We start from the raw sequence: 27,327 nt of genomic DNA on the forward strand, positions 1-27,327 counted from the left end.
AAGGAAGAGAGAAGACAGGGTGGGGGGAAGAAGGGGGGGAGGCGGGGCAGTGCGAAGAACCCGCCCCCCTTTCAGAAGGTACAACTCACCTGGGAACGTCTACACCAGGCAGGAAATGAGAACGGCTTACGCTTTCCAGTGTAAATATCTTTACTTACAATCCTGCTCTACACGTGACCAGTCAGTCAGTCCTCTGTCACACAGGCCTCACACCGAACTGTGAAGTGGGTACTATCTCTGATTTATGGATCCGGAAACAGCCCCCTAGAGAAACGGTGATTTCCCAGTCACGCAAATGGTTAGTAGCAAGCGTTCTGACTTCGACATCGAACTACTTCACATATCTCGGAAGGGTCCCGACTGCCACCATCACGGAATCCGAATTCTTCGTTCCGCCTGTCCTGTCCCGCGCACTTCCAGTTACTTCCTCTAGGACCACCCTCTGTCGGCTGTGCAAATCCACTGAGATGGCCTTTCCCCCAGGTGACATTAGTTGCTCTCTCCCCCGCTCATTCTAGCACAAGTCACATGCCACACTGTGTTAAAGTTCATTGTCTGTGGTGCTTTGTCCCCGCCCCGGACCAGGAGTCTGTTGAGGGCTGGAACCTGACACGGAGCCTGCTCCGCAGCGAATGGCTGTCAAGTGAAGAGGAAGGACCTGAGGTCCCACGGACCCACTTGCTCTTCCTCGGCCCTGCGGCGGGATCTACGCGCGCTCAGTTTTCTTTCCCAGCCTTCTCCGCTGCCCAGAGGGACGAGGAGCGAGGGCAGGTGGAGTTAGTAGCGGAGAGTGGCCGGGCGGCTGGGCTCGGCCCCTTTAAGGAGGAGCGCGGGGCGCGGCCCAGGTAAGGGGCGGGTCCGCGGGCGGATCAGCGCCGCGCGCCGCCGCTCGTCCGGGAGCCGGATTTGGAGCGCGCGGTGCCGGCGGGGCCGGAGGGGGCGGCGCGGCGGAGCCTCCCGTGGTCTCGGACGCTCCTCCTAGCCGGCCGCCGCCGCCGCCGCCAGCGCCCTAGCCCGGGTCCGGCCCGGTCGCCGCTTCCGGCCGCTCACCTGGACGCGCTCACCTGGGACGCGCTCACCTGCCTCGGGGCGCCTGGGCACCAGGATGAAGGACCGGCTGGAGCAGCTGAAGGCCGTGAGTCCCGTCGCCCCGAACCCGGCGGGCCGGGGCTTCTGAGGGTGGAGCTGCGCGGGAGAGGAACTTCCCTTCTCTCCCCAAGTCCAGGCTGAGAGGGGTCGGGCGCGAGGCCTGCCCTCCACACGCCCCAGCCGCCTCCTGCGCCGTCCCTCCCCTCCCTTCCCCACCGGGGTCATGTGCCGGTGATTCATCGCCGGACTGCGATTTCCCTGGATTCCTCCAGCCTCCCCCTCCCTCTTCTACCCCTTCAAGCTGGACAGTGTCAGTCCGGAGCCGGGATCCTCGGGCAGTGCTTGTGCCTGAACGAGCTCCCTGGGAGGTCCGAGGTCACCGCCTGCCCGCTGTTTCCTGGCACTACGCCCCCGACTGGCCTCTTCCTGCCCTCCCTGTTTCCCTTCTGGGGGTCGCGGAGCCTGACGGCCCCCTACCCCGAGAGCAGCTCACGGCTCCTGGGCGATCTCCAGGGCTGGAGCTGGTTACGTGCGGGCATGGGTCCAGCTCCTTGTCAGCCGGTGGTCTATAATTATTAATTTTCCCCAGCATCCTCAGGACAGCTGTGGTCGGCCAAAGGTTCTGAGGGTAGCCGGCCTCCAGCCCTGCCGCACAAAGGCTATTAGACTATTTACTCTTTCCAGGAGCCTCTATGTCCTTATCTGTCAAATGGGGATGATCATGCCTTAGAGATCTGTTATGAGATCAAACGACATAATGAGATTTAATATGGAGAAGTGTTAAAGCATAATAGGTTTTTGAGTCAAATATTCACTGACTCATTCAACACATAATTATTGAGTGCAGTTTAGGGGCAGGTCCAGTGCTAAGCCCTGGGCACAGGCTCTGCCTTAATGGAATTTAAAATCTAGCCCTTGACACAACGTAGTCCATCTACTTGGGAGCTTGTTAGAAGTGCAGAAGTACTAGCTACCTATCCTTTAACCTCTGAGTCAGAGGGTTGACGTCTGTAAAATGGGTGGTTGTGAGTACTAACCCCAAGAGAGCACGCAGAGCCCTGTGTGGTGCATGGCACATAGGGTATGAATAAATGGTAAATATAATGCTACTAACTGTACAGCTCTCTGGAAGAGTAAGGACCTCATACAGGTGAGAGAAACTAGTAGGATGATGTCACAATTGTTTTTCTTTCTCCTCCCTTATCGTGGATGAGACCTTCATGACTTTTCACCTGCTGAGGGTAGCAGGGCGGCAGAGGAGCAGGTCAATGAGGAAGTGAGAGAAGGGAAGGGACAGTTGCCAGAGTGAGCTTCCCTGCCTCCTACCTGCTCTCTGTCACCTGAGTCTCACAACAGTTACCAACAGGGTAGAATGTACTGCCCCTATTTTTGTAGGTGAGGAGACTAGAGCTCAGGCTAAATAGGAGGGATGCTGCAGGCCACAGCTGGTGACCCTCCACGGTGCTCTTTCTCTGAAGCACATTGGGGAGGCAGAAAGGGAAGAGGAGCATGGTTTTGAAGGTCTTCCCTGGTCAGTACACCCGGCCGTCATAAAAGCGTGCAAACTGAACAGCAGGCAGAGGTGGCTCCCTTCCCTTACTTAGTTAGGGTTCCATTTCCAGGGGAAGATACCCCATAACCTCTTTCAATAGCCATTGTCAACAAGCTGCCAAGAGCCTTCATCGAACTTTAAATTTCAAGTATAAATTCAAGCTTCCTTATTCCTCCCTGTAACGTGGAGCTAACTCTGTTTCCTCCCTTTACCTCTTGGGGTGGTGGTGAAAGTGAGACTAGCCGGTGCCGCTATTACGGGAGTACAGTTATTATGGGAGTGCAGTTCTGAAATCACAGGTGCTCTAGTGTTTTGGAGCAGGGACATGGGTGGGACTGGGCTGCAGGTTCAAAGGGTTCTAACTGTGGCCCTGCCACTTAGCTGTTCCTTTGTGTCACCTTCCCTCTCTGAATCTTTGTTCCTCCCATGTAAAACAAAAAGTTTGCTTGACCTCAGAAGCCCCTTCGGCAATATTAATGTTTTCCATGAAGACTTTGTTAAGGTTTATATAAATTTTGGTTTCTAGTCCAGTTCCTCTCTCCACCCCCCCCCCCACTTCCCCTAGGAGAGACGCAGCTCTCATTGCCACAAGATAACCATCTTCTCTCTCTCTGATTTCCTTTATCAAGGAAAGGCATTTGTTAAGCTTCATGAAACCAGTTTCACACTGAGCGGCCTGTGCAATCTCTTTCTGAGGCATCTTTCTAAACCCTGGGGGAGGCGAGCTGATAACCGTCTCCAGAGAGCTGGAGGACTGTCATGTGCAGAAGAGTAGGTTTGCTCTGTGTAGATACAGGGAGGAGATATGAAGTTGATTGGGTAGAAACTAGGATTCTGCATGAAAGCATTTTTAGTGGTCAGAGCTGCCAAGGATCAGCTAGGCTGGCTGGAGAGGTTGGGAACCCTCAAGCATGGGAGGGAGGAGGCAAGGATTTGTTGGAACATTGCATGTTGTAGGGATTTGAGCACCTGTGAAGGGGAGGAGGCAAATCAGGAGATTTAAGGCCTCCATCCACCCTGAGGATGTGTGGTTGTGTAAAATGTTTCCTTGTGAACTTGTGCTAAGCACCTGTTAGGCTCTGGAGTCCATAGGACTGAGATCTCAGAGTTGCACCGTAGTAAAGTGGATCATTGTACCTTTCCCCTAGGGTCATTAGGAGGATAAAATCAGATAATCACCCACCACACTCAATGTGAGCTCCTCAAACTTGACCTGCTGGGAGCAGCATCCACACTGCAGGGTACACCCTCCCGAGGCCGGGGTCACAAGACCTAACTTATCGCTTGCACGACTTCTCCTGGTGGGCTTTCTCAGCAGTCACCTTCTTTAGGGTCTAGGACAGACTGGCCAGGAATGTGCAGTGCCTACACCTAGCCTATCTCACAAGGCGGGTCCTGCTGATTTCTCAGTAGCTGAACTTTGGATCTGCTGAGTGCAGACAGTTCCTGTCCAGGAACCTCTTGCCTGGCCTCTTTTTGTTCAGCAAACATTTACTAAGCACCTACTATGTGCCAAGCCCTCTGGAATGGGGCTAGGGTGTAATGGTGATTAACACATTTTCCTGGGTCTTAGGAAGTCCCCGGTCAGATAGGGAGACACAAGAAACAGGCACAGTGATATTATCCTTGTGATAGAAGCAACTGCAGGAATACTCTGTGGGAGATGGGGACAGGGCATTAGGAAGTGGGGCGCTTCCCAGAAATGATGCTTGAGCTCAGGTCCCTAATCAAGTCTAATGTCTTCAGAGGAAATAGAGTCTCCCAAGTAAGGCAAGGATCCTGAATTTTCTCAACTACTCTCCCATTGCTGGGTGTCCCACATATACACTAGGATCAGTGCTCTTTGACTTCTGTGTGGTGGGCACACCCATCCTCATTCTTTTTGACCCCATCCTGCTGGGCATTATGTTAGCCAGAATTATTACATAAAGTCCCGGTCTTAAAGAGTAAATGGGTCAGCCCTGGCTGGTTTGGCTCAGCGGTTAGAACATTGGCTCGCGGACCTGAGAGTCCTAGGTTTGGTTCCTGCTAGGGGCATGTACCTCGGGTTACAGTTTGTCCCCGGCCCCGGTTGGGGTCCTGTGGTTGGCAAACAGTCGATATGTCTCTCTCACATTGATGTTTCTCTCGCCTCTTCCCCCCTTTCTCCCTCCCGCTCTATCTGATGATAAATGCAAAAATGTCCTCGGTTGAGGATAAAAAAAAAAAGAGTAAATGGGTCATATAGGGTAAACAAAGGGCTGTATTTTATGAAAAGACCCAATTGGAAGGTAGATGATGATAATAGAGAAGCTAGTGATGTATGGAATAGAGGTCAAGGACTTTGGACTCTGTTGGAGATTGATCTTTGGAGGACTAGAAATGACTTGGGATGTACTCTCCCTTCAAGGCCAGCACCCAGTGAAATCAACCACCTGGGGCTCGAAAGGCCAGTCTAACTTTTTGCTCTTTCTGTTCTGTCTTGTTTCCTAAAGGGCTTGTCTTTGGCCTCCTTCCCCATTTTAAGTTCTGGGGTATCTGCGGGATCAGAGTTGCTCAGGATAATGGTGATAGTATAGCCCCACAGAAACACAGAGCGGAACTTCTCTCTCTCTTTCTTTCTTTCTTTCTTTCTTTCTTTCTTTCTTTCTTTCTTTCTTTCTTTCTTTCTTTCTTTCTTTTTCTTTCTTTCATCTTTATTGTTAAAAGTATTACAGATGTCCCCCGCTTCTCCCCCCCCCACCCTCCCTTCACCACACTATTGTCTGTGTCCATTGGTTATGCATATATGCATATACATTGTTTGGTTTATCTCTTTCCAATCCCCCCACCTCCTTCCCTCTGAGGTTTGTCAGTTTGTTCCCTACTTCCATGTCTCTGGATCTATTTTGAACTTCCCTATAAAACGGAATTCATTCTGTAAACATATATCGAGCCCCTACTATGTGCCAGGTGCTTTGGAGCATAACCAAATCTTAGCATCCCGACTTGAGAATCTCTTCATTGAGACCCCATCCTTCAGTGATAGGATTTCTACCTAGCCAGTGGTTTCTTCCCCAGCTCCTCTCTCTCCCTGGGGGGTTCATTCCCGGGGTAGCTGTTTTGCTGTGAGCAGATGGGAAGCAGAGCTGAGATGAGAGGACAGGGATTGTGTAGGGATTACAGACCCATCAGCCAGAGGCCAGAGAGAAAATGCTTGGATGAGTGAAGGGGATTAGTTTTATTTTTATTCCTGTGAGTGTGGGGAGGCGAGGGGACTGGCAGGTGCCGAGGGAGAACGCTTGTTCATGTGTCCTCTCTCCCTTTCAGTGCCCCCTTCCCCTTTGTCCAATCCCTACCTGTCTGCACAAACCCATTCTTTATGGGCAGTGCCCCCTAACCGGAGCCTAGAATATTCTCCCTCCCTTCCAATAGGCTGCATGGGCTGTGTATTGCTTTGTAGCAAAATACCTTTCTTCTAATAAATCAGCAGGGTTATTTGTTACCATGGAGTGAACTTCTATTTGTTTTTGTTTTGGTTTATTTTATTTTTTTCTATTTTTTTTTTGGTTTATTTTATTTTTTTCTTTATTGATTTTAGAGAGAGAAGGAAAAACATCGACAAGAGAGAATATCGATTGACTGCCTCCTTCATGCCTCCCACTGGGGATCAGGCCCACAACCTGAACATGTGCCCTGACCGGGAATCGAACCAGTGACCTCTTGGTGCATGGGTCGACACTCAACCACTGAGCCACACTGGCCGGGCCCATTTGTTCTTTATGAGATAGACTCTTTGTCTTCTGGGTGATTCTTGTCTTTAAGATAAATGGTTCTGTTACTTCTTGTCCTACCAGCTACAGTAACAGTGATCATTTACTGAGCAGCTACTTACTATTGGACAGGACTTGTGTTAGGTGCCTTACATACCTTGTCTCTAATCCTCTCAACCCTGCAAGTCAAGGTACTGTTATATTTTCGCATGTTACAGGTAAGGGGCTTGAGGCTCACAGTTGATTGAGGCCTCCAGCTCGGAAGTGGTGGGATCAAGACTTGAGCATGTCTTTCTTGCTTTATTGTGTTGCCCTGCACTGTTTTGTTCATCTCCCCAACTACTGTATGCTCCTCGATGCAGCGGCTGATGGGCTATTCCTCTGGGGCCCGGTGCCTAGCACTCTGCATGGTTGATAGTTACCTATTAAACATTTGTTAACTAATTAACAGCTTGGCCCTCATATGTCCCTTATTCATTATTATGACTTACTCGTCCCACTCCATTCCCAGTGTGTTGGTGAATTTTGATTTGCCTGAAGTACAACATTAACTCAGGAAACCCATACATTTGCTAATGAAGCCAGAAGTTCCAGCCTCCAGGACATGGATGGATGAGCTTCAAGGCTCCTGGCTATGTCCCAACCCCCAGCCCAGTGCATCCTGGAAGGTTGCCCTCGTTCAGAAAGAAAACTAAGGGGAAGATGTAGATGCTACAGTGAAACTCTAGCTGCCCCATTTCCCCCTGGCCAAATCTTAAACACGTTAGGGCTCAGTTCCAATGTCATCACTGCAGAAAAACTTTCAGACCCTGAGCTGACAGCGTTTACGCTGCCTTCCTCGGACCTCCACAGGCTCTTTATTTTTGTTGATGTATGAAAGCAGCCGCACACCGTTGTAATCTCAGAAGCCCCTGCCCTGTGATGTCCTGCTCTCCGAGACAGCACAGACCCTGCATGCCTCCTTCCCCCTGTATGTTCACCTCCGAGCCCACAGCCGGGAAAGCTGTCAATCATACCTCCGTGGGTGAATGGGGATATTCTGCCAGTGAACTTTCCTGGAGACTCTGTGGTCCCTGAGGGGCCTTATCTCCAGCCACCTTTATGTTAGACCCCTCTGTAATTTCCTCCCCTCACCATTTAGGTCAGCCCGTTTTCTGGTATTGGGCCGTTTCCACAGCAACGTGCCCCAGTCTGTCTGGAGACTGACTGAAGTTCAGTCCCCATGTAAAGAGATCAGTGGACCGTGTACTTTCTGGTATGTTTAGCTGTCTGGGTTAGGGCAGCTTGGTATGGCATCAGATTTGCTTTTTAAAAAAATTTTAGACTAATTTTTATTCTAGACTAATTTTAGATGTACAGAAAAGTTACAAAGATAGCCCTGGCTGGTTTGGCTCAGCAGTTAGAGCGTCGGCCTGTGGTCCAGAGAGACCGGGGTTTGGTTCCCGCTAAGGGGCACGTGTCTCAGTTACAGTTCATCCCCGGCCCTGGTTGGGTTGTGTGGGTAGCGGCCACTCGATGTGTCCCTTTCACGGCGATGTTTCTCTCTCTCTCTCTCTCTCTCTCTCTCTCTCTCTCTCTCCCCCTCTCTCCCTCCCTCCCTCCTACTCTATCTGAACAAAAAAATGAAAAAATGTCCTCAGGTGAGGATTAAAAAAAAAAGTTACTAAGAGTACAGAGAGTTCTTGTGTACCCCTCACCGAGTTTCCTCTTTTTTAATGTCTTAATTACGATGGTACGTTGCTCGAAACTGAGAAGGTGGTATTGGTACATTACTATTTGCTGACCTCCAGACTTTATCTGGATTTCACTAGTTTTTTTATGAATGTCCTTTTTCTGTTCTCGAGTCCAGTCCAGGATACTACACTGCATTCAGCTGTCCTGTGTTCTCAGCCTCCCCTGGCCCACGACAGCTTCTCAGTCTTTCTTGTGCTTCATGACCGTGTGGGTGTGGCATCTGCTTTTGGTGCTTGGGAAGTGGTTTCCGGTGGCCGGTGGAGTGTGCTGCAGCTGGGGTGGGTTGCTGTTGGGAGGCATCACTTCGGGATGGTGGAGAACCAGGGCCCATGTCTTGGAAGAACCCTCAGCACATGTGGAGTGCTCAAAAATGTTGTCTGTTGTACCTACTAATGAAGTGTTCCCGAAGGATCATGAGAGGGAGGGGCTGTGGAACAGGCAGAAGGATGGGTGGAGGAGAAGGCTGAGGACGGAATAGAGAAGCCTTGATCAGTTCCTTCCTCCTTTCTGTATCCTAGGGAGCTGGATGTTGTAGGGGAGCTGGGGGAAGGGAAAGGGAGGAAGTCAGAAAAGAGTGAAGAAGGCTAGGGAAGGGGAAGGTTTGAAAGAGGACTGGATCTCTCCAGGAGGAGGCAGAAGGTATTCTTTGAATCTACTTGAATGGTAGAGAGAAAGCAGGAGAAAGGTGTAGTCTTCTCATCCCAGGGGCCTTCCTGAAGGCATCCGTTGGTGAATCCACTCCACCTTCCGCATTTCCCCAAGGACTCACTTCTGCACACATCTCTGGTAGGCTTCCTCTTCCCCAGGCCCTGCCTTGAGTTTAGGCGAGGCTGAGCAGCCCCTTCTCCTGGGTGGACAGTTCCTGTGTAAGTGCTGACCGCTCACCACGCGGGCTTGTGATGACCTGTGTGCCTGGCTGCCTCTCATCTCAGACAGTGAGGTCCCTGCGCTTGGGTGGTGCTGAGCTGGGTCTGTGTCTCTAGCGTCTGTACTATTTCTTTGGCAAGTGGCAGATGTTTAATTGGACAAATGAATGACTCACTCTGGATGGGACCTTGTAGTGAGAAGGAGGTTGTGGGTGTGATGATTGGTTATGAGGCCCTAAGATCCTTTTCTAAGTTAGTGCACTGTGAACAATGAATTGGACTGAGCAGCACATCCTGGCTTTGTTCCTTTTCGGCTGTGTGAGTCTGGATGCATTAATCTCCCTAACCACAAATTACTCATCAATATAGATAACATCTACCTGGAGGACATTTTTGTTTGTTTCTCCTTCCTTGGTTTATGTGAGCTTCCATCCTGTTTCACTGCTGTCTCTAGACTTAGGTCAGGTCTTGAGACGCAGAAGCAGATAGGAATGAACATGGCACATGGAGATGAAACTTCGATGATTTTTATTTTTATTAAAACTTTTTTTTTACATTTTTTAAAAATGCTCATTGACAATATGTTTTTATTGCTTTTAGAGAGAGGGAGGGAAGGAGAGAGAGAGAGAGAAACATCAATCATTTCTATCAAAACTTGTACGCTCCCTGACAGGGGATCGAACCTGAATCCTAGGTATGTGCCCTGACCAGGAATTGAACCCACAACCTTTTGGTATAGGGGATGATGCTCCAATCAACTGAGCCCCTCAGCCAGGGCTTGATGATTTTTATATCCAACAAATGAATTCAAGATCTTTCAAATACATATAGAAGATTAAAAAACATTGACCATGTAATAGGACACAAAAAATACCAAATTCCACAGAACTTGAAGTCATCTGGGCCACGTTCCCTGGTATGACATAATAAAATAAAAACTAACAATACAGTAATAGTCCTCCCCAGGTGTTTCTTGCTTTGGAAATTTAAAAACACTCTTCTAAATAACGGGTTAAAAAGAAAACAAAATGGAAGTGACAGACTATTTAGAAATAAATAGTAATGACAGTTGTAAATAACAGAATTTGTGAGACTGTAGCAGAACGAAATCCGCAGGGAGCTTTATTTCTTTAACTCTATAGAGAAATGACTTCATTCAAATAAATTAACTAAATTTCAGTTCATCCTAAGGAACCTGCGGTCAACTTCTGAGAATTGGCGTTCGAGTTGCATCTTTAGCAAAAACTTTCTCTAGAGAAAACAAGGCCCAATTCTCTGCTTTATTTTTACATTTTAAATTTAACATTTTAAAAGATATATTTATTGTCGAAAATATTACAGATGTTCCTCTTTTTCTCCTCCCATTGACATCCTCCTCCCCGCTCTTGCCTCCCCCCACCCCACCCCCACCTTCACCACATTGTTGCCTGTGTCCATTGGTTATGCCTATATGCATATACGTTCTTTGGTTTTTCTCTTCCCACCAGGCCCCCTCCTTCCCTCTGAGGTTTGTCAGTGTGTTCCCTACTTCCTGTCTCTGGATCTGTTTTGTTCATTAGCTTATTGTGTTAATTATATTTCACAAATAAGTGAGATCATGTGATACTTGTCTTTCTGTGACTGACTTATTTTGCTTAGCATAATATTCTCTGGGTCCCTCCTTGTCATCTCAAAGGGTAAGAGATCTCTATTACAGCTGCATAGTATTCCATTGTGTACATGTGCCACAGCTTTTTTATCCACTCATCTACTGATAGATACTTTGGCTGTTTCCAGATCTTAGCTATTGTAAATAGCACAGCTATGAACATAGGGGTGCACATATTCTTTCTGATTGGTGTTTCAGGCTTCTTAGGATATATTCCTAGAAGTGGAATCACTGGGTCAAATGGCAGTTACATTTTTAATTTTTTGAGGAAACACCATATTGTTTTCCACAGTGGCTGCACCAGTCTGCATTCCCACCAGCAGTGTACTAGAGTCCCCTTTTCTTCACATCCTCACCAGCACTTGTTGTTTGATGATTTGTTAATGGCAGCCATTCTGACAGGTGTGAGGTGGTACCTCATAATTGTTTTAATTTGCATTTCTCTGATGATTAGTGACTGTGGGCATTTTTTCATATGTCTCTTGACCATTTGTATGTCCTGTTTGGAGAGGTGCCTATTCAGGTCATCTGCCCATTTTTTAATTGGATTGTTTGTCTTCCTTTTGTTGAATTGTATGAGTACTTTATATATTTTGGATATTAACCTTTTATCCAATATATCATTGGCAAATATGTTTTCCCATATTTTTGGCTTAATGTAGTCCCATTTATTAATTTTTTTTCCTTGCCTTCGGTGATGTATTGGTGAAAATTTGGCTAATTGTGATGTCTGATATTTTTCTGCCTACATTTCTTCTAGGATTTTTATGGTTTCATGACTTACATTTAAGTCTTTCATCCATTTTTAGTTTATTCTTGTGCATGGTGTAAGTTTCATTTTTTGCATGTACCTGTCCAATTTTCCCAACACCTTTATTGAAGAGACTGTCTTTATTCTATTGCATGCTCTTGCCTCTTTTGTTAAATATTAATTGAGCATAATGTCTTGGATCGATTTCTGGGTTCTCTCTTCTGTTCCATTGATCTCTATGCCTGTTCTTATGCTAGTACCAGGCTGTTTTGATTACAATGGCTTTGTAGTATAATCTGATATCCGGTATTGTAATCCCTTGTACTTTGTTCTTCTTTTTCAAGGTTGCTGTGGCTATTTGGGCTCTTTTTTGGTTCCATATACACTTTTGGAGTATTTGTTCTGGATCTGTGAAATATGCCATTGTATTTTAATAGGGATTACATTGAATCTGTGGATTGCTTTGGGCAGTATGGACATTTTCATGATGTTAATTATTCCAATTCACAAGCACAGTATATGCTCCCACTTTTTTATATCTCCCTCTATTTATTTTTTCAATATTCTATAGTCTTCTGAGAACAGGTCTTTTACCTCCTTGGTTAAGTTTATTCCTAGGTATTTTATTTTATTTATTTTTTTGTTGCAATTGTAAATGAGATTGTTTTTTTAGTTTCCTTTTCTGAGTGTTCATTATTGGTATATAAGAATGCCATTGAGCCCTGGCCGGTTTGGCTCAGCGGTTAGAGCGTCGGCCTGAGGTCCAGAGAAACCCGGGTTCGGTTCCCGCTACGTTGCAGTTTGTCCCCGGCCCTGGTTGGATTGTGCGGGTGGCAACCACTCGATGTGTCCCTTTCACGTCAATGTTTCTCTCTCTCTCTCTTCCTCTCTCTCCCTCCCACTCTATCTGAACAAAAAACGAAGAAATGTCCTTGGGTGAGGATAAAAAAAAAGAAAAAGAAAAAGAATGCCATTGATTTCTGGATGTTTATTTTGTATCCTGATACTTTGTCAAATTCATTTATTAAATCTAATATAGTTTTGGTAGATTTAGGGTTTTCTATGTACAATATCATGTCATCTGCGAATAATGACAGGAAGTAAAACTGTCATTTGGATGCCTTTTATTTTTTCTTCTTGTCTGATCGCTGTGGTTAAGGCTTCCTGTACTATGTTGAATAAAAGTGGTGAAAGTGGCCCTGGCCAGTTTGGCTCAGCGGTTAGAGCATCGGCCTGCGGTCCGGAGAGACCCGGGTTCGGTTCCCGCTAAGGGCACGTACTTCGGTTGCAGTTTGTCCCCGGCCCTGGTTGGTCGTGCGGGTGGCGGCCACTCGATGTGTCCCTTTCACGTCGATGTTTCTCACTCTCTCTCCCTTCCTCTCTCTCCCTCCCACTCTATCTGTACAAAAAATGGAAGGATGTCCTCGGGTGAGGATAAAAAAAAAAAAAAAGTGGTGAAAGTGGACATTCCTGTTTTGTTCCTATTTTTAAGGGAAATGCTTTTTTTTTTTTTCAATTAGAAATGGATGCTTAATTTTGTCAAATGCTTTTCAGCATCTATTGATATGATATGATCATATGATTTATCTCTCATTTTGTTTATTTGGTGTATCACATTTATTGTTTTGTGAATATTGTACCAGGCTTGCATCCCTGGAATAATTCCCACTTGGTCATGGTGAATAATTTTTGTACTATATTGCTGGATTCGATTTGCTAATATATTGTTGAGGATTTTAGAGCCTATGTTCATCAGGGATATTGGCCTATAATTTTCTTGCTTTGTGGTGTCTTTATCTGGTTTTGGAATTAGGATTATGCTGGCCTAATAAAAAGAGCTTCAAAGTCTTCCTTCCTCTTTAGATTTTTGGAATAGTTTGAGGAGATTAGCTGTTAGTTCTTTTGTGAATGTTTGGTAAAACTCCCCTATGAAGTCATCTGGACCCAGGCTTTTGTTTGCTGGGCGTTTATTGATTACATCTTCAATTCCCTTAGTTGTTATTGGTCTGCTCATGTTTTCTGACTCTTTCTGGTTGAGTTTTAGAAGATTGTATGATTCTAAGAATTTGTCTATTTTGTCTAGGTTGTCTAATTTGTTGGCGTATAATTGTTCATAGTATTTTCTTACAATCCTTTGTATTTTTGTGGTGTCAGTTGTTACTTCACCTCTTTCATTTCTGATTTTGTTTATTTGGGTCCTCTCTTTGTTTCTTGGTGAGTCTGGCTAAAGATTCATCAAACTTGTTTATCTTTTCAAAGAATCAGCTTTTGGTTTCATTGATGTTTTGTATTGTATTTTTAGTCTCTATGTCATTTATTTCCACTCTGATCTTTATTATTCCTTTCCTTTCACTTACTCTGGGTTTTTCTTTGTGTTCTCTTTCTAATTTTTTAACTTGTAGGGTTAGATAGTCTATTAGAAAATATTCTTGTTTCTTGAGGTAGGCCTGTAATGCTATGAACTTTTCTCTCAGGACTGCTTTCACTGTGTCCCATAGGTTTTGTGTTGTTATGTGTTCATTTTCATTATTTCCAGGAAGTTTGTTATTTCTTCCTTGATCTCCTTGGTAACCCATTTATTGTTTCCACATCTCTGCTTTAGATGACATGGTCTTGGTCATTTAATATGTACCCAGCATTGCTTTAGATATTTCATATATATCAACTAATTTAATCCTCACAACAATTCTGTGAGTATTCATGTTACAAACAAGGAAACTGAGGCAGAGAAAGGTTAAGTAACTTGTTTAAGGTCACACAGCTACTAAGAGGCAGAGTTGGGTTTTCAACTCAGTCTGATGTATCTCTGTGTCCCTACATACATGTACATTCATAGGATTTTATGCATTGGTATCTTTTTTCATTCATGGATATAGATGAATCCAGTTGAGTTATATTGACATTGCAGCATCCCCTGAAATAAGTGAGGGTGTGTTTCCAAGCCAGACTGGGAGGGATGTCTTCAAATGGAGTGTAGAAGGTAAGAGCAGGGTGCTGGGCTCCCACAGGCCTGCTTTTGGGTCCTAATGCTGCCATGATTAGCTAAATTACTTTGGATGTGTCATTTAACCTAATTAAGAATTTGCCTTGCTTGTAAATGGAGAAAGTAATATTTGTCTCTCCTAGGGATGATGTGAGAATCAAATAATATATTTGAAACCACAAGAGTGTCTTCAACCAAACACACATGTTATGTGGTAGTGTGATTGTTATGGCAGAATGCGTGGGGTGCGGTCATCAGGGACTTCGGTTTTTGCCCAGTTGTCTACCTACTCACTGGCCTTGGGCTGATTTGGTATTGAGTTTATTCCTCAGTGTGTTCATCTTCCAAAGTAGGCTGGTTCTTGCCTCCAGATGTTCAGTGAGAACACTTGGAAAGTAAAAGTGAGAGGCCCATCTAGGGTTCATTATCAATGTGTCTCCTCTTGATTCATCTGACAAGTGAATTGCGGAAGATGTATTTCAGCAGAAAGGAGAAGTGTTCCCTCTGAGAGGGTTTCACTGGATGAGAAACGAAACAGTTTAGGAGGGAGAACTGGGCATTGGAGGAAGCCATCTGATTCTTTAAATGGGGGAACAGAGAGCACTGAGTTGCTATTGAGAGCAGACATGATTACTCAGAATTTCTGGCTTTTAATTAAAGAAGGGGGACTGGAAAAACCAGATGCTAGGCAGTATGTTGTATGTGTGTGTGTGATTTTTGGAAGTGGTGACGTTCATCTTTGGGAATCCACAGACCCTCATCCTAGAGGGAGGCAGGTAGGGGAAGTGGGCAGCAGGGAGAAGAGAGTCACGTCATTGTCTCTTTGCATCAAATTTACTGGGAGAAAATATGGATTTATAAAGAAGAATATATATCTCCTGAGCAAAGGGCTGTTTAAATATGGAGAGGATGCAAAGATTTTTGGTCCCCACCAGCCAAAATCCTTTAATACCCCACTGCAGAAAGTGAAGGACCAAGGTCCCTTTTCAGTGTAGACTGCTGGTCCCTCCCCCGCTGTTGCTGTTGTTACTCTGTCACCCTGAAACTTCAAGCTCCTGGGCCTTCTGTCTTTTTCTGGGACCCTCTGATCTTCCTGGGGTCTGACACCTGTGGCAGGCAGAGAATCAGGGAGCCACTGGCTGGGCCCTCTTCGTTTGGGTGGCCTCCTTTTTCTTTGTCCCTTCCTGCTGTCTTGCGCTTCTGATCTGTACTGATTCTTACAGAATTGTGATGATTTTAACCTCTTTGCCGTTGTGTTTAAACTCGGAGAGGAGTGAGGATCCTCCCTGTTCGTTCTCTCTTTTCTTTAGAAGACGTCCATTCATTTACTTTAGTGGTTTTCCAGTTGTCTAGCTAAGCTTGCCTGCTTCCTTCCTTCCTCCTCTTTTCTTTCTTTCTTCCCTCTCTTGACAACAGGACTTTTTCTTCCTACGAAATGTTATATTCAACCCCAATATATAAAGCAGGTATAAGTGAAACTATGCAGATTGACCAGGGGAAAGGATCCACCTGCTTGACACCCCACCCCGGGCTTCCCTGGGTGGTTTCTGAGGCACATCTGAGGCGTCCTGGGGTTCCACAAAGCCATATCGGAAAGCTAAGCTTCTTTCTTGGTGAGGAAGTCAAGCTTTAATGGAGACAAGTGCTGTGCCCAAGGCCCACGGCCCCTTTCCCCCGGGTGTTTTCTGCAGGGCTGGGCTGCCGCTCCTGGGCTTCTGGCTGCTCCAGTGGTAGGCTGCTTTGAGCAGGGTGCAGTGGTATAAGCGAGGGCTTAGGACAGACCGCCTGAGCTAGAGCCCCGACTCTGAAAACCAATCGCTGGGAGACCTTGAGTAATGCAGAACTTCTCTGACCTGCAGGTTCTCAACCAAAATATAGGTGGGTTTTGTTGACATAGATCATGTAAGCAGCTAATGTTGTGGCCACCTAGCACCCACCAGGGACTCTGAGTGGCGCGTATTTCTGTTGAAGGAGCTGACGAAGAGGGGCCCACGGTCGGACAGACCAAGGGTGGTAGAGAAGGCAGTGAGAGAAGGGCAGTGAGTGCCGGTGGGCGGAAACGCTGGTCAAACCACTTCGCATTGAGTTCTGGGCCCTCAGTTCTTTCTGCTTTCTGTCCAGAGAGGAGGTCACAGTCCTGGCTGCCCTCACTGAATTTTGGCTCTCATTTGAGAGGTGGGCTGGGTGATAGATCTTGGGTCCCACCTCAGTGCTGCCTAAGTCACTGGTGATATTTCCCACTTCCTGGTGGGAGAGGCAGTAGGAGGCTGGGGTCGGGGTCGGAGGAGAGGGCAGTTGGACACGTGGTTCTCATATATATATATATATATATTTTTTTCTTTTCTCCACTGTGGCTGATGTTGCAGCTACTGGAACGTTTCTATTACCACACGCCTTGATTCTTTGATAAAGATGCTGAAGTTCTCTTTTTGGCTGTACTCAGTCCTGTGGGCTGAAAATAAAGGGCACTGTGTGCTTCCCTTGCCCTTGGGGTCCCTGAGACCTCTTGGTCTGTGAGGACATGGCTGGGTCACAAGGGAAGTAACCCCAGCCCTGGGATCAGCTGGGTCCCCTTCTGGAGAAGTTTGGTGGGAGTTCCCAATGTCACGTGGCTCCAGACAATCACAGTATGAGAACGGCCTTCTTCCTTGAATTTTCTGATCTGCTATTTGTTGCTCTTGTCATTGTTGTTATTTTATGTTTTTAGAAGCAGTGCACCACAGTGGGAGGAATTGCATGGGAAGATGCATTCAGGAAACCTGTCTTCTCTTCCTGGCTGTATCAGTACCTCATTATTTGGTCTTAGGCCTTGGTTTGCCCATTACTAAGTGAGACAATTTAATGATAGAACCTGTACAGTTGCTTGGAGCTCTGCAAGCCCCCCCCTTCCTGTTTAAAGGTTAAAACTATAGAGAAGTTGATAAGATCTTACATACTGGAGTTTATGGAGTTGTTACTATGTGCTGTTAATTGCATAAGGAACTTTAAACTAGGATGTTACTTAATCCTCACAAAAGCTCTGGTTGACACTAAAACTCCTATTATGTAGATAAGAAAATTGAGGCTCAGAGATGTTCCACCAGTTGTTTAAGTGGCCAGTATGCAATAGAGCGCGTTATGGAACCCTGGCCGTCGTGATACTGTGCAGTCGATCTTACTGACTGAGCCGTTAGTGTGAGAACTTCCTGTGGAGGAGGACACACCCTTTAGGCATCAGGTCTTTGGGCCAGTTGACCAGGAAACTGACATTTATTAGGCACTGGTGTGTGCCCAGTATTGTGCTAGAAGCTTTCCATATGTGATCTCCTATAATCCTCATGAGGGTGGTCAAGTATGTGGTGTTATTACTATTTACAGGTAAAAAACTCAGCAAAGTAAGGGACTTGATTGAGGTCTCACAGCCCATGATTGGTCACATGTTTTGGACCTAGGTTGTGTGTTGCCAAGACTTCCCCTTTCCCAGTCCACACATGCTCTCACTGGTGGAGGACCAGGCTGCCCTGCTCGAGCCCGCCGAAAGCCAAGAGGTGGCTGTCTCAGCTGGGACGGATCCCTGTACAAATTGCCTGGGTCTGGAATATTTATGTCATGCTGGAGAGCGAGGCGCCTGCCTCTCATACTCCAGGACAAAGTCGTTCCGGCTTCCAGAAACTCCCCTCGGTCCATCCCGGGATGTAGCCTTGTTCCACTCTCTTCGTGGGTGTGCCTATTTGAAGAAAGCTGACTTGACACACTCGGGTTCTCTAGAAGACTTCTGAGGACAGGAAACTTGCAACAGATGCTTCCTAGAGGAAGAGTGGGTTCCTGTTTTCTAGTGAGGATCACGGAAATCCTTCGTGGGAGATGAGCTCTCCAGAGGCTGCTGGGAGGCCCACGTATCAGTGACAGTTGATAAAGGGAGCATTTTGTCTCAAACTTTCCAAACTGCTGAGTGAATGCAGGCCGCCAGTCTATGTGGAAACTAGTTATTTATTCAGCTAAAATTGATTACATCGCTGTTACATATCTAGTGCAGGATAAGTGCCCAGAATACACGTGGGGTACGTTAATTAATGGCAAGTACAAGCAATTCTAATTGCAAGTGACTAAAGTTGACTCTAGCCAAATGAATTAAACACACACACACACACACAACAACAACAACAACAACAACAACAACGTTAGAAGAATACTGTTCCTCTCATTAAAAGAAGATGGGAAGGTCTGGAGAACCTGCAGTGGGCTGAGGGATGGCTTGGGAAGGGCAGAAGCCAGGGTAGCTCTGGGCATCTAGCAGATATCTCTGTTGGGAGCCGACACTGGTTGACTCTGCTCTGTTCCCTTTGCAATTCAAATTCCTCAGGGAGCCTGGGTCATGGTTGAGAACCTTCCCAGAATCATGTGGGAAGGTGAGGAGCATCTTCACAGAGGAAGGTGTTCTGGGCAGGCACACACACACACAAAGCATCTGGGTAGACACGCAGGGCAACCCTGACCCTGCAGGAGTTTATAGTCAGTGGGGGAAGGACAGAGAAATAATGTTGGCTGCTATGAATGTTATAAAAAAAATGCATTGAGAGCTTAGGGAGGTTTTAAATTCTGCACATGGGTCAAGTGTCAGGTCAGGTTAACAGGTGAGATTGTTTGAGGTTGAATTTTAAAGACCAAGTAAAAATTTGCCAGCTGGACAGATGCCTTTCAGGAGGAAGTCCTTGTGCGACAGTTCAGCAATATGAAAGAGTGGTGCGTCCAGGAAATGCAGGAGTGTCTGGTCCAGAGGGCCCATCAGAGAGGGAGCAATGTGGGTGGGGCCTGATCTTACAGCACTGCATGCTCTGTTAGGCTTTGGGACTTTTAATCCTAGGCGGAGAGCTGTCATTGAATGGCTTTATATGACCAAAGGACCTGATCAGTTCTTAGTTTTAGGAAGATGATTGCAGGGGCTGCAGCAGTCCCTCAAATTTAACTCCTTTGAATTGGCTATTAAAGCTGGGTGGCTGATGGTTTCAGTTGAGCCACAGAATGAGATGATGGGGGCACCAGTCTAAAGAGACTGCCAGGATAGCTAGAGCATCCCGATTTTGATGAGAATTCCCAGTAGCTCCATCTTCTATTGCAGATCAGGGACATGAAGCCCCTGGTGGCTTTCATTGCCTGTGGAGTTCTGAGTGTTTGAGAGTGACATGTCTTGGCTGAGAAAGCCACAGGCCACTGAAGGTTGTGAAGAAGCCGGTGTAGGGGGTATACCCCTCCCCCCCTTTACTCCCAACAACCTGTTTTCCATCTGTGCTTAGACATGGGCTTGTGCAGTGCTTCAGGGGGAGGAACGCTGGATACAATGTAGCAGAGGCCCTGATGCTGCTTGGGAAGGGAAGCCCTTCCTTCAGATAGCCATTCAGTGGTTTGCAGAGGAAGTTGAAGGAGGTGAAGGAAGCTGGGGTCCCCGGGAGTGGCTTGGGGCTGGGGGTAGAGCTTCCTTTTCCTTATAAACATGAACTCTGACAGGAAACAAGACAGTGCTGTTTCCTTTGAAGTAGGTGGTTTCTGAACACAGGAAAATCTTCACTGTGAGGGAGAATTTGCAGCTAGTGTTTGGGGGACTGTGGCTGGAGAGTGTTCGAGATCTCTGGTAGGGCGGGTCATGCACTTGAACACTGTGGAGAAAGGTGTGGAACATGGGCTCCAGGTCCAAGATGGGTTAGACTCTGCCTGCTTTTGCATTTTAGCTATGTGACTTTGTCTAAGTTACTTAACCTCTCTGTTTCTTGGTTCTCTGACTGGAATGAGTGTTAGTAATGTCACCACACCAAACCTAGCAACTTACTGAGTACTTACAGTGTGGCAGACACTGTGTGGATGTGTTTTGCATTCATTCTGTCATTGACTTCTTAAACAGCCCTGTGCAGTAAGTAGTGTCATTATTAGCATTTCACAGATAAGGAAACTGAAGCACAGTGAGGGTGGTCACTTGCCCATCCCTTTCTCCCCCACCCTGCAACAAGTTCAGTAAATGGTGGAAGTAGGATTTAAATTCAGACAGTGTGACCTCAGAACTGTCCTGAGCTTTTTTTCCTTTATTAATTTTTAGAGAGCGAGGAAGGGAGAGGGAGAGAGAGAGAGAGAAACATCGATGAGAGAGAACATTGATTGGCCTGCATGCCCCACACTGGGGATTTGGTCAACAACCTGGGCATGTGCCCTGAGTGGGAATCAAACCAGTGACCTCCTGGTGCATGGGTCAATGCTCAACCAGTGAGCCACACTGGCCGGGCTCAAGGAGATTAAATATGTAAAATGCTTAAGGTAGGTGCTCCTGGTTTCTAGTGAGCACTCAGTGCTATCAGTAAGCTCTTTTGCTTGTGGTCTCACCTGCGCCCCTTTGTCTCTCTCAGAAGCAGCTGACACAGGACGATGATGCCGATGAGGTGGAGATAGCCGTGGACAACACAGCCTTCATGGATGAGTTCTTCTCTGAGGTAGGCCACCATCCGGAGCCTTTTTCTGAATGTACACAGGGAAACACAGCTTCCTCGGTAAAGAATAAAAACCCCAGGTCTTTCCTGGGTAGCAAAGAAACTCAGTGTTTTGCTGGGGTGGGGTGGCCAGACCATGAAGTTACAAGGAGAGTCTCTACAATATTTACTTGGGCGGATTTGGGTTTTTAATCTTATGGAGAAAGTCAGCAGAAAGTAAATTATATGTAATTAAAGAGATGCTTTTAAAGTCGTCTGCTACGTGAAAACATTTTAGTGCCGCTACATAAAAACATTTCAGTGATAGCCTTCCTCCCCCTTCACCAAATTACACAATTTGAATACAGGATCAATCATGGGGTCCCAGCCACAAGTATAAAACACATTGCGTTTTTCAGGCCTGTGATCCATATAGATCAGATTTGTTTCCCCAAAATGTAGTTCCTTTGTCTTAATTCTGGTGATAACGGAGAAACCAAGAAACCACCAATTTATATTTTTGAAGTTGAATAGGGGCAAAGAGGGGTTGCCCATGTCTACAAATTCACACGCGCGTTGATTCTGAAGTCCTTGTCGGGAAGGTGCTGCATACTGGGCAGCTGTGGGGAGAGTGTGTCTGGGGCAGAAACACAGGCTCTGGAGCCAGGTGACCTTGGGTTCGAATCTCAGCCCTGCTTCCAACCAGCTGTTGATCTTGTGAGTGTGTCTTAGCATGCTTGGTTTCCTCACCTGTAGATGGGGATGGGTCATACAATTCCCTGGATGGTTGTTATCAGGGCTAAATTGGATAATGTTTCTCGTACATCCAGTGAGGCGGCTGAGATACCCGTATATGCTCAATAATGATACCTTAAAGCAACAGAACAAAACCACAGAAAGTTCAGTCACTGAAGTTTCTGACACCATACTATGTTTTTTTTCTTTATGGCTTTTAACTTTTTTTGGAAAGAAGAGGCGTTGTATTCTTCTGCAGGGAGCACGTGGCTGCTCCCCCTCCTCTAGCTTATGGATGTGGAAAGGTCGTCCTCTCTTGCTTGGTCAGATGGAGTGGAGCGAAGCCTGGTAGTTCAGGCCCATTCACAGGGTAGAGTAATACGTGGATGTAGGAGGCCAGTGAACGGTCTGGTTGGGGAGCTGGCTGTGAACGTGTACAGATTCCCACCCTCCCATGCGTGGGTCTGTCCTTCAGGTCAAGAAGTCATAGTGAGATCAAACATTTGAGTTTTGTGAGTTCAGTACCATTCCAGGTGTGGATCATGGAAGGAGAGGGTCTTTCTGTTCATTGGTGGGGTTGGACTTAAGGAGATCTTTACGTCACTGGAGCTTGTCCCTCTGATCTTGCCTTGAAGTACCAGATGATTAACAAACTTAATGTAAGGGGATAAGGAATAAGGAATAAAGAATAAGAAATCTTACCCAATGACGGTGTTCTGCCTCTTCCCTTACACCGGTCCGAGGGGCTCTGAGAGGCAGTATTCCTTGTGAGGTGGGAGAAGACAAGACATGGTCTGAGTCCATCCTCCAGTGTTCAGGAGCAGTTGACTTTGGTCAAGTCACTCAACCCACCAGGGCCTTAATTCTTGCTCTGGAAATTGGGACTGTCATGAGGCTCACATGGGATCACACATCTGGAAGGCGTATCTAAACAGAAAAGCATTGGATGGATGATAGTTACTTTTGGAGACTTAAGATCTTGAGGGCTGCTGCTTTTCTTATTGCTTTTTCTTTTTTTAATGTTTTTTTTTTAAATTGATTTTTATAGAGAGAGAGAGAGAAATATCAATTTAAGAGAGAACCATTTATTGGCTGCCTCCTGCACGCCCCCTACTGGGGATCAAGCCCGAAACCTCAGCGTGTGCCCTGAGCTGGAATCGAATGAGGACCTCTCAGTCCATGGGTGATGCTTAATCTACTGAGTCACACTGGCCAGGTTCTTACTGCTTATTTTGGTCACATTCTTTTCTATCATTTAGAACAAAAAAAGAGTCATATATTTAGGGTGGAGAAGGGGGCAGCACAGTGGGGTGGAAAGAGTATGGTCTTTTAAATTAATTTCTTATCTTCCAGGAGCTGTGATCTTGGGCGCATTCCTTAACTTCTCTAAGTCTCAGCAGGTTTATCTGTGAAATAGGGAGAAAAATATGTACCTCACAGGTTTGTTGGGGATTCAAGGAGCTAACACTCCGAAGGTGCTTGGTGTGGACACAGGGCAGTGTTACCTTCCTTCTTTCTCATCAGGTAAAGCACAGAAAGGATAGGGGTTGGAGTGGGGCAGAGGCAAGAGCAAGCAAATCATGGAGAGCGAGGCTCTGGGACCTCGCAGATCCTGGCCCAAATCTCAGCTCTGCCGTATAACTTTGAAAAAGTTGTTTAACTGCTCAAAACCCTAGTTTTGTCTAAAACAAGAAAGGTGATATTACTTGCTGGTTATTACAACTATAAAATGAGCCCTGGCCCAGGTAGCTCAGTTGGTTAGAGCATTGTCCTGATACTCTAAGGTTGCGGGTTTGATCCCTGGTCAGGGCCCAGAGAAGAATCAACCAACGCATGCACAAATAAGTGGAACAACAAATCGAGGTTCCTCTCTCCCTAAAAAATCAATTAATAAAAAAAAATAAAACAAAGTGAGCAAGTATGTGATGTACCCAGCACGGAGCCTGACATACAAAGTACGTCTGCAGTATTTTAGACCTTATCACCATGGTATTCTCCCATGTATCTTGAGTAAGTAGACCTCAGAGTTGAAAGTGAAATAAAGTACATTCCAGGTGATAGGGAACTGGGGAAAGAAGAGGGTTTCTCCTTTTCTGTGACTGCGGAACGTACCCCATCCACCCTGCAGGATCTAGCTTCATAGATTTCTGGGGAAGGTGCTCTTGTGATCAGACCTGCCTTTTGGACTCCTTCCAGTGAACAGGTCACCCTCGGTTGTTTGCTGAGGACCGGCGGTGCGAATCACAGGTGGTCAGAGCGGCATGCAAGGTGTGGATGAAGTCACAGGACCAGGATAGTTTCAAAATGCGCTTTGCCCTGTAAAACTCCAGTGGTTTCTCCAGCTTCTCAATTGTTGGAGAAAAGAATCGGCCCTTGGGTTTTCAGGCCTTCTCGGCTGGGCAAGCCAGGGTCTGGTAAATGATAAACCTCAGACTTTTGTCAAATCTGCAGTTGTCTGTATTTTTCTTGGTCTGTTTGCTCAGTTGGCAGAGAGCAAAGTTCCAGAGGAAACAGAATGAATCTGAGAAGGCGGAAACACAAGGGGCTTATTGTTCTGTATTCACTCATCCATTCATCCATTCGTGGGAATACATGAATGCCACTGCCTTCCAGAGGGCGTGGTAGGTGCTGGGGATGGAACGCTCCGTGGGACAGGGGCCTTGCCCTCCCTCGCTGTCTCCCTCTCTGGTGAGGACAACAGAAAACTTTAAAAAGTCACATGATAACAGAAATGTCAACAAGGCAGGAATGTGGGAACACAGAAGAGGAAGCCTCCCGTTGTGCCAGGAAGGAGGGAGAGGGACAAGGGAGGGCAGGCTTCAGTGGGTGGTAACTAGACTTGCCCACCAGAGTCCCCTGGGAGCGCGCGCGCGCACACACACACACACACACACTCACTCACCCACCCCTGACTCAGAGGGCCTGGAATGGCCCAGACTCCTAAAGTTCTTCCAGATGATTCTGCCGCCCGCTGCAGTTACGAACCCCTGCACAATGACGGGGAGCCTTTAAGATTTTAAGCAAGGAACTAAAGGGATTAGGGCGTGTTCGAGAAAATGGTTCTGGTGGCAGTGTGTGCAGAGCGGGAGAGGCCAGAAAGGGAGAGACCAGTAAGTTCCCATGCAGCAGCCCACGGGAAAAGGATGAGAGCTGTGTCCTGAAGCTGGGTCCCTCGGCAGCAGCACGGTGTATCTGTCACCTAAGGATGCCTTCGAGTAATTGTGGCTTAAGCAATAAAGACATGACATTATTTTACACACGAACAAGTCTGGAGTTAGGGGCGGTGCAGCGGGTTAGGTGTTGGGGTTGCAGGTCAGTACCTCTCTGATCCTCTTGGCTTTCCCTTAGGGTCGAGAGACGGTCTGTTCTGATTATTGCTGTGTAGCAAATTGCCGTAACCATCAGTGCTTTGGTGATACTGGCAGATTCTGTGCAGTAGGAATTCAGACAGGGCACAGTGGAGGTGGCTGATTTTTGCTCGGCAATTTCTGGGGCCTTAGTTGTGAATTGTTGAACAGCCAGAGGCTGAGATCTTGATTCTAACATTGAGAGAGACTTCTTCATTCTAACCAGGGGGACTCAGGACAGCTCAGCAGAGACTGTCAGTTGGAGAGCCTACACTTGACCTCTTTCTGTGGCCTGGACTTCTCAGCACAGTCGAGTTAGGGTGTGAGTTTTGTACGTGGAGACTCAGGGGCCCGAGGCAAGCGTCCCAGCTGTGGAAGTCATGTGTGCTTACTCTGTGGTTGCGGCAGTCATGTGCCCACCAGATTCAAAAGGACAGTACATAGAATACCACCTCAGAGTCCACCTCCTCAGATGGGAGGAGCATTGAAGAGTTTGTGTCGTGCCCGGCTGGTGTGGCTCAGTGGTTGAGTGTTGACCTACACACCAAGGGGTTGCCGGTTCAATTCCCGGTCAGGGCATATGCCCAGGTTGTGAGCCTGATCCCCAGTAGGGGCATGCAGTTGATATTCTCTCTCACCAATGTTTCTATCTCTCTCACCCTCTTCCTTCCTCTCGCTCTAAAATCAATAAAGGAAAAGAAAAAGTTTGTGTCGCGTTCTGAAACCACAGCTCTGTATGGCATCGCCCTGCACTAGCATCGCAAGCAGTGAGAAAGGGGGCAGCTAGGAAAGTTCCAAGGTCCTTTTATATCAGGGAGGAAAACGACCCAAATCCTTCAAACTGACTCTCCCTTGTTACCCAGTAGCCAGCAATGGATCATATGGTTGTGGCTGCTCTTAGCTAGAAGGGAGACCAGGAGAGGGACTACTTCAGAAAGGGACAGTATTGTCAAGGTTGCCACAGAACTGATCATGATTCATCCTCTGAGGCTGGCAACATCACGGCCCAAACAAAATCAGAGTTCTGTTATGGAGAAGGGGCAGGGCCGGCAGGATGGCTGTTTGGTGGGTCAGAGGGCTTGTCACGGACGGCAGGCGGTGTGAGACCTAAACATACCGGGATCTAACATGTCTGAGAAATGCTTCCTGCTCCTTCCTTCCATGGTGATGTCCAATGCACGTTAACTTATTAAAAGCTCCAACAAGCCCCGTAATAAAGAAACCCACTTTACTTGCCTATTTATTTTTTCGCAGAACCCTTTCTGACCTGGAACTTCTCTTAACAAGGATGAATGGATGTGTTTTGGAAAAAGCTATTTAGAAAGTTCTCTTTTTCGGATGTGCTTAAAAAAGTCGATGAGACAGTTCTGCCGTGGTGTGTGCTTGTCTCCTGCGGTTACTTACGTCCATTTCTTTATTTGCTGAGCCACGCCTGTGGAGTGACATCACATGCTTGGTACCGTGATGGATGTCGGGTTGTCTAAGAGGAACATGACAGACAGTTCCAGGCAAAGTGCCCCGGGGCTTGGAGGGGGGCTCGTGCCTGGTTAGAGGAACTGGGAGCTGCACAGCCTTGGAAGCACAGGGATTTGCTCGGTGGGCTTCATTTTCATTAAAATGAAGAACCTCAAAGTAGATGTTACTTAGAAATCCAGGCATTAAGTCAAATGTAGCAGGTTAAATACTGCTTGATTCTTTCTTTATGTAGGCTGTTTGAACGAGCAGGGAGTTGGTAGGTTCTGCATTTCTGGGCCCTTCAACAGGCGGGCAGGCAGGAAGCCCTTGCCAGTCATTTGCCTATTTGCTCTCAAATAGGCCCTTCCTGTGCTCTGTGCTGCGTTGCAGGGAGCTCATTTCCCGGGTTCCCTTGCCAACGGGCTTTGGTGTATTAGACCTGGGTGGGGGGCACTGAGGGAAGACTCAAGGAGGGAAGAGGCCATGGTTTCCCTCCCCAGACATGTCTACCCCATGGCCTCCACTTTTACTCCGAAGATGCAGCCTCCTTGGTCCCATTCTGCTGGTCCACTTCACCGCGGTCTGGCTCCCATCAGGTGGCCCTGGCCCCAGGCCCCAGTGACCCTACCTTTCCTCTTTGTTTGTCCCGCCTGCTGTTGCTAATTTTCAGTGTCTTACCACCCTCTGTTTAGCTTCTTGGCCCTTCTATCTCTGTGTAAAGAATTCCCTGTATTCTGTTACTTCAATTAAAATCACTAGATAGGTTCCTGTTTTCTTAACTAAATTTTGAGTGATGCAAAGCCCAACTACACTGAACTGACTTGAGCTTATTGTCTCAGAATACTCGTTTTCACCGGTCAGTATAACTCTGCGATCATTCATTTCTTTTCAGTTATAAGAGAGTTAAAACACTGGTCCTAATCTTGATAAAACCCCTGAGGGATTTGACTCCTGTTGCTTGGTTGACTGAGACTCACTCTGTCCCTTTTCGTCAAAGTTTATTTG

General features: G+C 46.8%; 1 protein-coding gene across 1 annotated transcript in view; it reads left to right on the forward strand.

The window, feature by feature from the left end:
• Positions 1-384: 384 nt before the first annotated feature.
• Positions 385-27,327, forward strand: part of STX3 (syntaxin 3) — a 43,680-nt gene continuing 16,737 nt past the window's right edge. Inside the window, 3 exon segments of the mRNA XM_036257843.1 lie at positions 385-831; positions 833-1,135; positions 20,726-20,809. Of these exon segments, the coding sequence (XP_036113736.1) occupies positions 529-831; positions 833-1,135; positions 20,726-20,809 (690 nt within the window). The 5' untranslated portion in view covers positions 385-528.

Source organism: Molossus molossus, unplaced genomic scaffold, assembly GCF_014108415.1.
Source record: "Molossus molossus isolate mMolMol1 unplaced genomic scaffold, mMolMol1.p scaffold_m16_p_13, whole genome shotgun sequence".
Taxonomy (NCBI): Eukaryota; Metazoa; Chordata; class Mammalia; order Chiroptera; family Molossidae; genus Molossus; species Molossus molossus.